The 14,436-nt window shown below is 30.5% G+C and overlaps 3 protein-coding genes across 3 annotated transcripts in view; 2 read left to right on the forward strand and 1 right to left on the reverse strand.

The window, feature by feature from the left end:
- LOC107412847 (nascent polypeptide-associated complex subunit alpha-like protein 1) overlaps positions 1-14,436 on the reverse strand; it is a 444,693-nt gene that overhangs the window by 344,387 nt on the left and 85,870 nt on the right. The gene's annotated exons all lie outside the window — the stretch shown is intronic.
- Positions 8,019-11,214, forward strand: LOC107412796 (ankyrin repeat-containing protein ITN1-like). The gene is made up of 2 exons (XM_016020616.4): positions 8,019-9,964; positions 10,584-11,214. The coding sequence occupies exons 1-2, from the start codon at positions 9,584-9,586 to the stop codon at positions 11,130-11,132; spliced, it is 930 nt and encodes a 309-aa protein (XP_015876102.2). The 5' UTR covers positions 8,019-9,583; the 3' UTR covers positions 11,133-11,214.
- Positions 8,117-8,602, forward strand: LOC125421313 (uncharacterized). The gene has a single exon (XM_048469945.1). The coding sequence runs from the start codon at positions 8,117-8,119 to the stop codon at positions 8,600-8,602; it is 486 nt and encodes a 161-aa protein (XP_048325902.1).

The following is a 14,436-nucleotide window of genomic DNA, read 5'->3' on the forward strand; positions in this document are numbered from 1 at the left end:
GCACCAATAGGTGTCTACAACACTTATGACAAGGATGTGGAGAGCATCTTAGCTGATCGAGTAGTTCATGGAAGGGATAACCATCCGAATCATGAGTACTTGGTGCAATGGAAAGGACTTCCCGATAGCGAAGCAAGTTGGGAACCTGCTACTGCGCTTTGGCAATTTGAAGATCACATCAAGAGGTTCCATGAAGCAAGCTCGACGAGGACGTCGACGGCATAGGTGGGGGAGAATGTCACGGTTGGGGCATTTCATCAAACACTTGGTGGGCATTCTCTCCATTTTGGGCCTATTTTGGGCCTTACAATGGACCAAGCACCTAGAGTAGTATAGAATTCTCTAGAACCTTGTGGAGAACTCTAGGTCAAGCCATGTACATATCCATTTCTAGATGTTTCTTTAGATATTTTTGTAAAGGAGGTGGGAAGGATCTAGACACCCATTCTCCACCGTAGGATTAAAGCAATTATAGCCGTAGGATTAGACTTTGCATGCCTATAAATAGGTGGAGGCCTCATTTGGCCAAACCATCCAAGAATCCAAGAATCCAAGAACATCCAAGGATTCAAGAATCCAAGCTACTCTTGTAAAGCTCTCATTTAAGCAATATACTTTCATTCTCCCAAACTCTCTTTGTGCTCTAGCTTTCTTTGCTTAGCTTTCTCTTTAGTGGGAAAAAGGCTTACTTAGTTGCAACAAAGGGTCGGAATAGCAACTAAGGCCGCACGGCTTGAAGGGTACACAAACAAGTCCGTGACACTAGGGATCGTGAACCTCACCCCACCACCCAACCATTCAAACCGGATGCTTCCCTTTCCTTTTTTCGCTTCCTCTTTTTCCCAACACTTCTCCTTGTTCCTTTCTTCTTCAGGATCTGTGCCTCGCCAGAGAAGCTTAGCCATAGCCAATCTTGCCATTCTCTTTTTGTAAGGAAATAATAACAATAATAATAATAGTAATAATAATAATGAAGATGTTTTGTTGGGTTCTTGATCTTCTTTTAAAGTTAGAAAAAATAAAAAAATAAAAAAATTCTTTGGGGACAAGCCCATTCTTCTTTATTTACGAGGTTTTGTTTTGCTTTTGTGGGTTTTCGCTTTTCATTTTTTTTATTTATTCTTTTTGGTTTCATATTTTCTGGGGTTTCTTTTTTCTTGTGAGTTTCTTCTTCTTGGTCATTTTAGTGCATAGAAGGTGACCAGGTCCGGTGTCACTTTGGTCCCAATCGAAGTGTAATCGTTTTGGCCAGTGAAATACTCAGATCGGTGAAGAAGAAAAGGGAAAATGCTTCAATTTTTTTGTTCTTTTGCTTTGAAAAAGATGTTATGCATATAAATGAAGGTTTAAAATATTTGATATTTTTTTAAAATTTTTTCGATATTTTTATATTTTGAAGAGGTTGAAATGGAAATAGATAAAATTTCCATAAGATCCATTGAAATTTCTGTAAAATATTCACATTAAATCCTTAACGATTTGGTTAAAAAATCTATAATTTTCATGAAATTTCCACTGAAATTTCCAAAATATTAATGAAATTTTTTTTATTTTTTTTAAAATTTATAAATATTATTGATATTTAGTAAAATTTTTTATCAAATTAACTTTATTGATAATTTTTTTTTACTCTTTAATTGCTTTTTGGACATTTAGTGATATACTCAAAATAGAATGAATTGAATTGAATAATATTAATAAGTTTTACTTAGAGCATCTCCAATGGTTCTTTCTATTAGAGTTTATATAGTATTGATATTGGAAAGTATTCATGCTTATATGACATTCTTTCTATTTAATGGATAATGTTTTAGACAATTTTTCTCCAATGAATTCTGTTTAAAATGTTCTAAAATGCTAATCTGTAATTTTTTAATTTTAAAACTATATCTAATTAAAAAAAACCAAAGTCCACGCAGAAGTTATTTTTCTTATAACAAAAGTCAATTAAAATAAATAAAATATTGACACAGTCTGTCTAACAAAGTTTCTAGAAGTAGACAGTGTCCTTCACGGCTTCCATTTCTTTTGTTGCCACATCAGCTTGATAGAACTAATATACAGAAACATTGGAGAAGATTTTTTTGAAACTTTATCAATTTATCTAATGTGGCAAAAGATTTTTAAATGGACAAAATCAATGTACAAAGCCATTGGAGATGCTCTTATTGCAAGACCAACAACAATTGCTTCTAGAAAAAAGATGTCTCCTGGTAAGTTCAAATATTGTAGTATGTGAATATTAATTGATGTAATAGTACAAATATATAATTATATAATAATTATTTGTAACAGTTGAATGGTGGGTCATGTATGGTAATAGTGCACCTACAATAAGAAAATCGGCATTGAAAGTTTTGTCACAAGCAGCATCATCCTCTGCCTATGAAAGAAATTGGAGCACTTTTGCATTAATGCATACAAAACAAAGAAATAGACTAGCATATAGTAGAATTGAAAAACTAGTATGTTGTTATTATAATATAAAACTCAAGTTGAGGGATATGGAAGAAGAAGAAAATCATCAAGACTTGGATCCAATAATAATATTTGAAACTATAATAGAAGATGATGTTGAAGATGGCGACCAAATGTACCAATGGATTAGAGATGTTCATTTAGATGATCATGAAGGAAATCCTGATCCAAAAATTGCTTAACAAGCTAAAAAAGAGGGAATAAATGTTCAAAAGTGATTGCTGAAAAAGTAAATTCTAGTAGTGGTGAAATGTTCAAAAGTGATTGCTGAAAAAGTAAATTCTAGTAGTGGTGATTCATTTCAAAGGCTTATGAGAGAGCTCCATTAGGTGGTACACATTTATAATTTGAGACTCTTAGTCGTCACTCTAGCCCCAGTGGTGATGAAGATAACTTCAATAAATTATCTGAATTAGAAATTAAAAGAGGTAGTGTCCAAAGAGAATCACCAAGCTAAAAAGTTGAATTAAGTTCATTTACTGGTGAACAATATTACACACATGCAACACAAGATGAAGATCATGGGAGTAGAGATGCAAGTTAAGGATTTTGTGCTATTGGAAAAGACTATATACATAAAGAGAAATCTATAATGGAGATGTCACAACAAAAAGAATATTCGATTTATATGAATTTTGGATCTATAAGGGTTGGAAGTCATTTTTATAACCCTTATTCAATGGATATTTATAGAATGTCATCAAATAGCAACTCATGGGTACCATCTCAAACTCAACCATCAGATAATAGTAGTTATGCACATAGTCAACCAATAATACAAGACCCATATGATTGGCATATTAATAATTATATACAAAATTATCAAAGAGATATATCTTTTCATAACTACTTCTCACATTTCACATCTCAAAATTAAAATGAGAAAGAAACCAATGATTTTCAACCACCCAGAAGTTCTATGTGGTATTAAGATGACATTTATAAACTACAATGTAATTGTAATAATCATTTTATATATTTTAGTTAATATATAATTTTATCATATATGTATTTTTTGATATATTTTTATTAATAATAATTCATCTATGGTCATTAATGCTTATTATAAATCAATTTACTAAAAAGAATAAAACATCTATTCAATATTTTAGCAAGTTTTATAATCAATTTGATAATTAATGGATTAAATAAGTTAATTCTAAAGTTTTAATAAAAATTTTCATTTTTTAAAATAAATTTCCATCATTTTTTATAATTTTTTATCGATATTAGATATTTTTCGATAATTTTTACGGAAATTTCTGTATTTTAAACTCTCGATATTGCCATCAATAATAATTTTTTGATCCTTGTATAAATCAATAGAAGAAAATAGTTTTTTTTTTCTTTTTTTTTCCTCCCCCATGGCATTCTGCATTCTGCTTATTTATTGGTCCCAATAGATGACAATCGGGAAGATTGGGAAAAATGTGCTTTATGTTCTTTGGTCACAATCCATGGCATCTTGCTTCTTTTTTCTCCAATTTTTGTTCTATGTTTTGGATGTAAATCAATAGGGAAAAAAAAAAGTTTGAAAAAATAAGATTTGCTTTCTTTTTTTTTGGGAACAAAAATAAAAAGATGTGTTATAAATCAAAATTAATATTTATAAATATATAGATATATAATTGGAAAATAAAAAAATATTTATACAAAATAAATATTTAATAAAAAAGTTTAATATATTTTTTTCCTAAATTTTAGTATTTTTTATGTAAAATTCTTTTTTTTTTTCATAATTATAAATTAATAGATGTTTAATATTTCTAAATATGTAAATCAAATTTAATAAAATATAGTAAATCCAAAAATTTCTAATAGAAAATGAAAAATGTATATGTAAAATATGGGATAAAATATTTTAATGATAAAATGATAAAATTATTTAAGTCTGTAAATAATCTTAAATGTATAAAAAATTATTAAGTGTTTTTTTTTTTAATTCCAAAGGTATTTAAATTATTTTATAAGATCATGTAAAAAAGAGAAAAAAATTTAAATGGAAGCAAAATAAGTGTGACTGAATTATTTAAAATTATTAAGTATTTTTGAAAATAAAGATAGAATATATAGGATTCACATGATATTAAATATTTTTCTTTTTGCCTCTCTCAAAATGTCACTTCAATAGCTAAAACCCTTAGCTTTAACAAAGATTGTTGCCAAATAAAAATAAATTAAAAAAAAAGGGGCTATCAAACGTGATTCACAAAAGATTGTCTTCATCCTCACAAAGGCTCAAATGCAGAGACTGACCCTCACTTTGCATCTTACCTGAGAGCTGAAGCCCATCTGTAAAAGAAACTTCAATGCCACACCTTAGTGAGAGAAAAGGTGTATACATTGCCACACCTTAGTGAGAGAAAAGGTGTATACATTAGGAGTGGATAAAATCTAATCCAACCCATTCAAATCGACCAATCCAATCTATTTTTAGAGGTTTGGATTGAATTTTTATATCAATTGGATTGGATCGGGTTTAAAATATCATAAATTGTTTGGATTGGATTGGTTACCGGCGGAATTGGGGTCAATGGAGGCCGATAATGTGATCCTCGTTCCATAAGCTTCGTTTCGGTATATTACTTACAAATTTTGGTTAATGTTTGTGTTAAACCCTCCGGGTACCGGGTATTATTTACCCAAATAAAATATTAATTTATTTCAGTTATGTAATATTGTTATTTTAGGAGCACGTGTGAGCCGTAGAATTGATCCTATGGAGGATCTTGGTTGGATTGCGTGTTCGAGGTGAGTAACTCACCTTTAAAACTATTTTGGGGACTATTAAAAATATATATTTTGTGTTATTTGAAATTATGGAAAATAAATATGTTGATATTGAGAGGAATTGATATTTAAAATTTATAATGTCAAATTATGATTTATTAATATATGTAATGTCACCAAACTATATTTTGGGATTGTGAAAATATATATATATATATATATATATATGGTGCTAATTGAATTTATGAAAAATGTGCTATATATGTTTAATATTGAAGGGATTGTTATTTGAGCTTATTATGATGATTTATGTTGACTTAATGCATGTATTGCATCAAAAATTATATTTTGGGTTTTTAAATAAATTAAGTCTTAAATTCTTATTAAATTTATTTTTGAATTTATGATGCCAAAAGTTTATTGATTTAAGCATATATTGCATGGATTTCATATATTTGGTTTTAAAGAAGTTATGGATTTAAATTATGATCGATTATTGTTAAATTTATATTATAGAATTAATTGCGTATAATAAATGTACTTATGTGGATTTAAGCAAATATGAAATTTATGTGATTTTGATATAAATTGATTTTAAGATTTTGAGAAAAATAATTGTATTAAAGTATTGAGTTCAAAATCCATATTTATACATTTGATTATTTATGGATTAGGTTTTCATGGTGTTGAAAATGGTTATATTTAAATGGATGGATTTGAAATTGATGGATTTTAAAGTGATGGATTTATGATGAGGATTAAAGAGGCTTTTCCTTTCCTTTCTATCTTGTATTATTTCTTTTTATCTTATATTGTATTAAATTTCATATTCAATTGTAGTGGATAACGCTCTGTATACTATTTGGACATTTATTTATTTAATTCTACACTAGTTCCCTGTCATTTATTTGAAGTTCTGGAAATTTATGGTAATAAATTATAGTAAGGTGGGAGGAATAAGGTGGTGTTTATTGGAGTGTGTTTTATGTGCAAGGAATTTTGTGGTAAGTCCTACCCTTAGAGAAGATGCTGTCGAATTTTCCATTGGAAGGTTCGGTTGTGTTTTCCTGGGATCAGGGCTTGCCTAGGATTACGGTGAGAGATCTTAGACAGGTCCTAACAATTGTAGTTGCTGCCTTGCTCTTGTAATATATTTGCAGTGTAATTTTACATACTCCCTTTGCAATTTAAAAAACTTTTGCATATTTAATTACTCTTTACTATTTTATTTTAAAGGTTTCTTTAATACTTTTCATGGAAATTGTCACGGTAACCTGGACATTGGTAACATCTTCAATGTGTTTTTGTAATGAAGGTGTACATGTTCTAAATTTGATACTATTGCACTAAAACTGCGAAGAAAACATGAAGGAGCTAAAAGGGCTCTCTGACAACTAAATTTGATATTATTTGTTACTAAAATTAATTAGGTTTTCTTATGGATTTATTTCTTTTCGTTATTTGGATGATATGGAACATTTTAGAGGTTTCTAGTGCAAATATTAAACATATATTGAAATTATTGGACACGTATGTTATCAAAGAAATCTTATTACTTGTTTCCTATAGTTTGAGGTTTCTTAATTATTTTTGGATTTCTTTAAATTCTTTTGTAAATTTTGTTTGGGATCTATATGGTTCAATTCGATGCACGTGAATTATTTCTAATTTTTACAAAAGAAAAAAAAAAAATTCGTACTTTTTCATACCCTTTTTTTTTTCTTTCTTTTCATATCTAGTGCATTGACCACATAATCCTAAATTTTTGCTTCTAGAATTACATAGTCTATGCAATCTTAGAATTGGAAAACTTTTTAATGCTTTAGGACCGTGGTCAAGCTTGTTAATATAATCAAAAGATTGTAAATCGCCAAGCTTTTTCTAAAACAGAGTAAATTTGCCTATCAGGAATTTTGTTTAGAAATAAACAGAGCATTTTTATCCTAATCAAGATAATGCTATTTGTCTAGTAATTAAATGAATGATCAGCCAATGCTAGCTGAAGAAACTCTATATTTAAATTTTTTACTCATTTGAACTAACTACCAAATATCAGTATCAAGATTGGCATTTTATGGATTATGCATGAATGGTCCAAATTTGAGATCTAATAGACGCGTCTATATGTGGGGGATTGGGGACCATTTTGATGGGTTTTATGACATTACCATCTTATATGCTTTGTTTGGACTTTGAAGTCTGCAATTTTCGAATCTTTAAAGTGTTGAGGTTTCGGTAAGAAAAAAAATATAATAAAACAAATATTATTTAGAGACAAAAAAGAAAATATATAATTAGGATCTGCAATCTATCTAGATTTGAACAATCTAAATAAATTAGATAACAGAATCCAAATTATTTTGTAAATGAAGCATTTTAAATGTACTTTCCACATTTGTGCAAATGTTTAAAGAGTGATAAATTTTACCCCACAATTCCTTAATTCTTTAGCTTTCGAAGGAATGATACTAGAAGCAAAACAAATCCAAATGCGCGAAGTTACTGGGGTGATTATGTAGTTGATCTGATTTCTTTCTTTCCTTCCTTCAACATTTTCTTTTAAGCGTTGGTACCAATCAATTCCTGGATAAATTAGTTTTTCATATATCTAGACGATAAAAACTAAAATGAGACCCCTTTTTTTTGTAAAATCCAAAACCACAGTTTTGATTTCTACGTGATCAATTGCACTGGGCCCCCAAGTGCAATTAATATACGTTTCCATAGACTTTGCCTAAACGACAAATTTAGAGTTTTAATAATAATAAGCAGCGCACGCGTTTAGCATCTGAGCCGTTGGATTATTCCAGCTTGTCCATAAGCTTGAAACTGAGGATTTAGAGAAAGAGAGGTATATAGAGATATCCAAAACAAAACAAAACAAATATATGGCTAGCAAATGCAAAGGATGGATATTGAGCTATACAGGGCTGCAATAGATGGAAGGCAGGATTTATGTGAGGCAATGGGAGGCGGGGGTTCAAATCATGAGCAGGAGACAAGGGGTGAAAAGAACACTGTTCTTCACATAGCAGCAGAATCTGGGAAATTACAGATTGCAGAAGAGGATGATCATCATCCTGCACTGCGGTTTCTGTATTACCAAAACACAAAAGGGAATACCCCGCTGCATATTGTGGCAAGATCATGGCATGTGGAAATGGCAAGAATTCTAGTGGTTAGAGCGGGAAGGATGGATAATGTTCAACAAAATAAGAAGTTCGTGAGCATGAGGAACAAGGAGGAAAACACAGCACTCCACGAAGCTGTTCTTCACAATCGATTCGTGGTATCAAGTTGCTTATTGACGAAGATCCAAATTTGGCATCTCTTCTCAACAGCTCCAATGAGTCTCCTCTTTTTATGGCTGTCCATAGAAGCTTTTACGATGTAGCTAAGATTATACTAAATACTGCTGCTGCAAACTGCTCTTATCAAGGAGGGAACGGCATGAATGTCATGCACGCTGCCGCAATTCGTAGTAGTTAGTATATTTATATATATATATATATATATATATAGTGGGAGAGAGTTTCAATTTAGTGGGCTTATGATGCAAGATATTAATGTGACATAATATTAGATATATGTAAATAAGTAAATGCAAAATTTTTAAACTTTTTTTAAAAAAAAATTAGTATTATTTATATATCATTTCATTACCATTAAAAGATTTTTTTATTAGATTTTTTATATTAAAATATAAAAATAAAAATAAATATTGAAAACTAATATTATCATATGTTATTTGTTGATCGCAAATAATAAAATAAAATAGATAATATATTAGATCATTATTGGATATATATATATACATGTCTTTCATTAGCTCTTAATCAATATCTTTATTTGTATATATACAGATATTGTTTTTTTTTTTTTTTTTTTTTTTTTTTGGGGAGGGGTGGGCCGCATATGTGATAGTTTTTTCTATTTTTTTAACAATAAATAAATAAATAAATAAAACTAACTAAAAAGATCTTACAATAATAAAAAAGTTCAGTATCTGAGCTTACTTTCTTATAAATTTGTAAATGTTTGAGTACCTTTTTTTTTTTTTTTTTTTTTTTTTGGGCAATGAAAATGTTTGAGTTCTTGAACATTATTCTTTTATCTTTATAATAATAAAGAAACTATAGGTGTCTTATATATTCCTTTGCACTATTTCTTTCTTCTTATGAAGATTTTGCACTTGAAATATTCAATATACCCCATGAATCTTTAAGAATGTTGATGGAAGAAGCTGATATCCTTGGGTGGATCCCTCCTTGGGTGGATTCCTCTTCACTATGCTGCACATGCGGGCAATAGGGAATTTGTTGAACTATTTCTAAATGTGAAAAAATCCCTTGCTTACGCAAAGAATAAAGAAGGTATGTCTGGCCTCCATATTTCAGCAAAGAAAGGACATGTGGAAGTAATTAGGACATTGATCAACAAATGTCCAGATATTTGTGAGTTGTTGGATAACAATTATCGGACAGCTCTTCATGTTTCTGCTGAAAGTAGGAATGAAGACCCGGTGAAATTTCTACTAGAATCATTTGCATTTCAGGATCTTATAAATAAGAAAGATAATAAAGGAAATACAGCTTTGCATCTATCAGCTGCCTCTGCTCAAGGTCAAGGAGATCTCAACATCTTAGAAATTATGCTGGCAAATGACTCAGATATTGACAGATGGGCTAGAAACAAGGATGGAATAGCATTTTCTGACATTATCCTGTCAAATAAGCAGCTAGAGGGGATTGAAATTGTAAGTTTTAATTCTATGCCACATTCAAAACAGAACTATGGTTATATGCTTGTCTTACATCTCCATTATGACATATAATTTCAACTGGATCATAAATATAACGTCATTGGAAGTTGACAATTTTCATATGAAATTAATTGGGAACAAAGAATCATGACAGTTAGTTTAGAAACTAGCTACATATACACATATTAATCTACTTTTTAACAAATAAAGCTTTTGGAATTAATGGTAATTTACCATAATATCAGAGTTTAAAATCCTAAACATCTAAGTTCAAGTCATGCTACCACCAATTTAAAAAGAATTAATACTTATAAGGATCAAAATTATCTATAAGTACTGAAATAAGTTTTAATCTAATAGCTTAATCTACTGCAATAAATGGTACACGTAAATGTAGGAAGCATAGTTCAGATCATATGTTATTCTTGTGTTGAAGTTCTACCTGGTACAATGAAATGGTAATTTCTTTTCTTTTTTATTTATTTATCTAATATTTTAGTTACAACATGTATAATGTTTATAATAAATGTGTCTTAACAAGAAAACATAAAAAGATGAATAAATATACTAATAGGTTGTAATTTTACTTAATTAAATTTACAAATGAATGTAGTCGACAACAATCATGTCGGAGTTGGAGAGAGAGATTGCTTCCATTAGATTGGAACAAAGCGAGGGTGGTGAAGAAAAGGCAGAGCAAAAGCAGCAGAAGGATGGTCATCATCAAGAACCAGAAGTAAAGCAAAAGGATTACAAGGAGTTGGCGAGCCTCAATTTGGTGATATCCACACTTATTGCTACCATCACCTTTGGACCCGTTATCCAGGTGCCTGGTGGATTCGACCAAAACGGCTTTGCTGTTCATGGCGGGAAAAGAAGCTTTCTAGCTTTTCTGATTCTTGATTCACTTGCCTTTTGGTTCTCCACGAGCTCCATTCTCATTTACTTAGTTGGTATAGTTACTGGAAGGAAGCCAATAAAAATGATTATTTTTTTAACAGAAATTTCGCTTATCATAATGGGGTATGCTTATATTGAAGGCCTAAGGGCAGTCCTCCCTTCAACTCCTAGTACTTCTATTTTCTGGTGGTGGTCTATCGTCGTTACGACCTTCACTTCTTTGTGTTATGTGTTTTCAATCTTCTCCATGTTCAACAGATAAATTCCAGCTAGTTTGTATAGTATGATGGAAAGAGATACAAGGAAATGTGTTTGATAATGTATATCACAAAGATACATTCACATCTTTTAGCTGGCTAAGGCTTGCTTAATTTGAGTTAATTTATTTAACCAATTGTAACCAACATATATATATATATATATATATACCATATGCTATTTTGATTTGTTGGCAACATAATTCCCACCTTATATTGAGTACATCAAAATAATGTCACAATTGTTAAAGGTTTCTACTTACAGATTTTAATTTTGAATCATTAAATGATATGACACCCTCAATACTTAATACGTCAATGTATTATTTATGTGGTTGAATGAAAGCCCTTAGCTTTCCCTGCTTGGACGTAATTTGCTCAAGTGTTTTCCGGGAACATAAACATTGTAAGGACTTGTTTTTGGATTATGTAGTTGTTGCAAACTTCCTTTTAGTTTAAAACTTTTGCATATTTTTATTATTTTATTCATATCTACTTTTTTTTTGCTTTTAATTTTTAGTTCATAGAAAGAAATACTATAAAGAAACCCAAACAATTTTTGGAATAAAAATATTATTGTTGCTAAAATTGTTTGGTTTCTTTAATGTATTTCTTTCATTTTATTGTTTGGACGATATTGAACATTGAGAGTTCAATTTTTTTGGTCAAATCTATTGACAGGTTCATATCTAGTGTATTGACCACATAATCCTTTTTTTTTTTAGTTGATAGAATTATAGTCTATGAAATCTGATTCGGAAAACTTTTATGCAGAGATTACACATTATCATGCTCTGTTTTTAAAACAGAGCAACTTTCCCAGAATACAGAATATGATTAGAAATAAACAACCATTTTTGTCGTAACCAAGCTAATATTATTTGCCTACTAATTTTGAAAAATTGATCATCCAATGCTTCATTTCAATCATTCCCTAATTCATTATTCTAAGAATGAAAAATGTTCGAAGTAATGCATGCAAAGTTACTGGAGGTGAATAAGTAGTTGATCAAATTCCTTTCCTTCTTCAGTATTTCTTTTGAGCATTGGTATCACCTGTTATGGTCACAATCAATTTCTTGTAACTAACTCAAAAGCCATCAGATTAATCTTATAACCCCCTTTCTATTCACTTTAATATAAAGAAAATCCCAATTAATCTTGCAAAAGTACAAATTATATAACAATCATTATTATGATATATATATATATGTATATGTATTAATCAGTCTTCGCTTTTCAATTTCAACTGCAGTACAATTCTTGCAAATATGTAAATAAAAGAAAGGGCGTACTATGCTTACTAAAATTTGATGTGTGCTTTTGAGCAAGTTCTAAAGGCAGGCAGTACTCTTCCCTGGGACAAGCACAAAGTTTTTTTAATATTCCATTCATGGCCAATGTCACGGTAACCTTTATGTTGGTTGCATTTTCAATGTGCTTTTGTAGTGAAAGGGAACATGTACTAAAAGTCCACATTATAGTACTAAAATTGTAAAGAAAACATGAAGGAGCCAGAGGGGTTGTTCAAATTAAGATATTTTTGTTAGTAAAATTGATTGAGATTCTTCATATTATTTCTTTCTTTTTGTTATTTAGATGATTTCGAAAATGTGAGAGGTTCATAACCAATACCATGTGATCCTCTTGTTTGTTGTGCCGCATGATCCTATTGTTTGTTTCATAGAGTTATTGTCTGTCTAATATTAGATTTGGAAAACTTATATTCAAAAAGACCATGGTCAAGATGGATGTTGTCAAAATTACACATTGCCATTACAGAGCAACTTCTACACATTGCCATGCTCTGTTTTTAACTGTTACACATTGCCATTCTCTATTTTCAATAGGAATGGCACTCATACCCAAATTCAGTAGTTTTGCAAAGAAAAAAATTTAATTTTTATTAAATTTAATTTAGCATCAGAATCAATTAGTCTTATAAAAAAGTACAAAATAAACAGTGTAATTTAAGCACCATGACTTGGTAGACAAAAATCCTAAGATCTTAGTGAGCAGTGAATAGCTTAGGCCAAATTTTTTTTTTTTCTTTTTTTCCACTAAATCACTTTTAAATATATCTTAATACATTAGACCTTAAAATATATCATATTTAATTATGTGATGCGAAGTACCTGCTTCAATATTAGCAAAAATTAATTCAAAAGAAAAAAAATTTTCAAACAAACCTTTAGCAGAGTTGAGTCAATCCTCGAATGGGGTTCTGCTTTTTTTTTTTCTTTTTTTCTTTTTTTCCACTAAATCTGTTTTAAATATATCTTAATACAATAGACCTTAAAATATATCATATTTAATTATGTGATGTGCAGTACCTGCTTCAATATTAGCAAAAATTAATCCAAATGAAAAAAAAAATTCAAATAAACCTTTAGTAGAGTTGAGTCAATCCTCGAATGAGGACAAGAATTGCTCTTGTGAAACCATTGAAGAATACAGTCTTCATGGAAAACATGTTTGCAAGGCAATCTGTAACACTTGTGAAACCATTGAAGAATACAGTCTTCATAGAAAACTGTTTGCAAGGCAATCTGTAACAGCCCAGACTACCCATTTCCAACCGATGTGGGATCTCACAATCCATCCTCCTTGAGGTCCAACGTCCTTGCTGGCACACCGATCCGGGTACTGACTCTGATATCAACTATAATAGTCCAGACCACCCGCATCAGATATTGTCCGCTTTGGGCCCAGCCTGCACAGTTTTAAAAGGCTTCTCAAGGGAAAGGTATCCACACCCTGTTATAAGGCATGCTTTGTTTCCCTTTCCAACCGATATAGGATCTCACACAATCCAAAAAGCACTTTCCAACAGCCCATCTCTTCCAAACATATGCAACAACTTCCCACCTCTTTCTTCTCATTAACAACAATGAATCTTTGAGTTTTCATAAACTTTTCATTGTTTTCATCACAGATTATGTCTACCCCTTCAACAATATGAATCTCAACATCAGCAAAAAAATCATACCCCATATTCATATTCAATGTCCTTGCAATGGCCGCAACTTCTTCAATGAGCTTTCCAACTTCCGTATATGGAGGGTTGTACCCTAACTCTTCCAAGAATTTGTACCAAATACAATTTTTGAAACATAAAGGGTCTTCAAGTATTTCATGGGAAGGGAATCACATAGGTATGTTGCGCTGTGGAGCAATGGGATGTGAAGAAGTTGAAACAAGACCTTGGCTCGATCGAATCTCTTTGATGCCATATTGCTTAAGAGAGATTTGTAGGAGACTTGTATTTAGATGTGTAAACAATGTACGAGGACGGCGTCCCTGCACATG

Source organism: Ziziphus jujuba, chromosome 8 (genome assembly GCF_031755915.1).
Source record: "Ziziphus jujuba cultivar Dongzao chromosome 8, ASM3175591v1".
Classification (NCBI taxonomy): Eukaryota; Viridiplantae; Streptophyta; class Magnoliopsida; order Rosales; family Rhamnaceae; genus Ziziphus; species Ziziphus jujuba.

Bases quoted from the DNA above. Each gene is read 5' to 3' on its own strand.
- LOC125421313 (XM_048469945.1), top strand. From the start codon at position 8,117: ATGGATATTGAGCTATACAGGGCTGCAATAGATGGAAGGCAGGATTTA.
- LOC107412796 (XM_016020616.4), top strand. From the start codon at position 9,584: ATGTCTGGCCTCCATATTTCAGCAAAGAAAGGACATGTGGAAGTAATT. The intron at 9,965-10,583 runs GTAAGTTTTAAT...AAATGAATGTAG, and splicing joins AGCTAGAGGGGATTGAAATT to TCGACAACAATCATGTCGGA.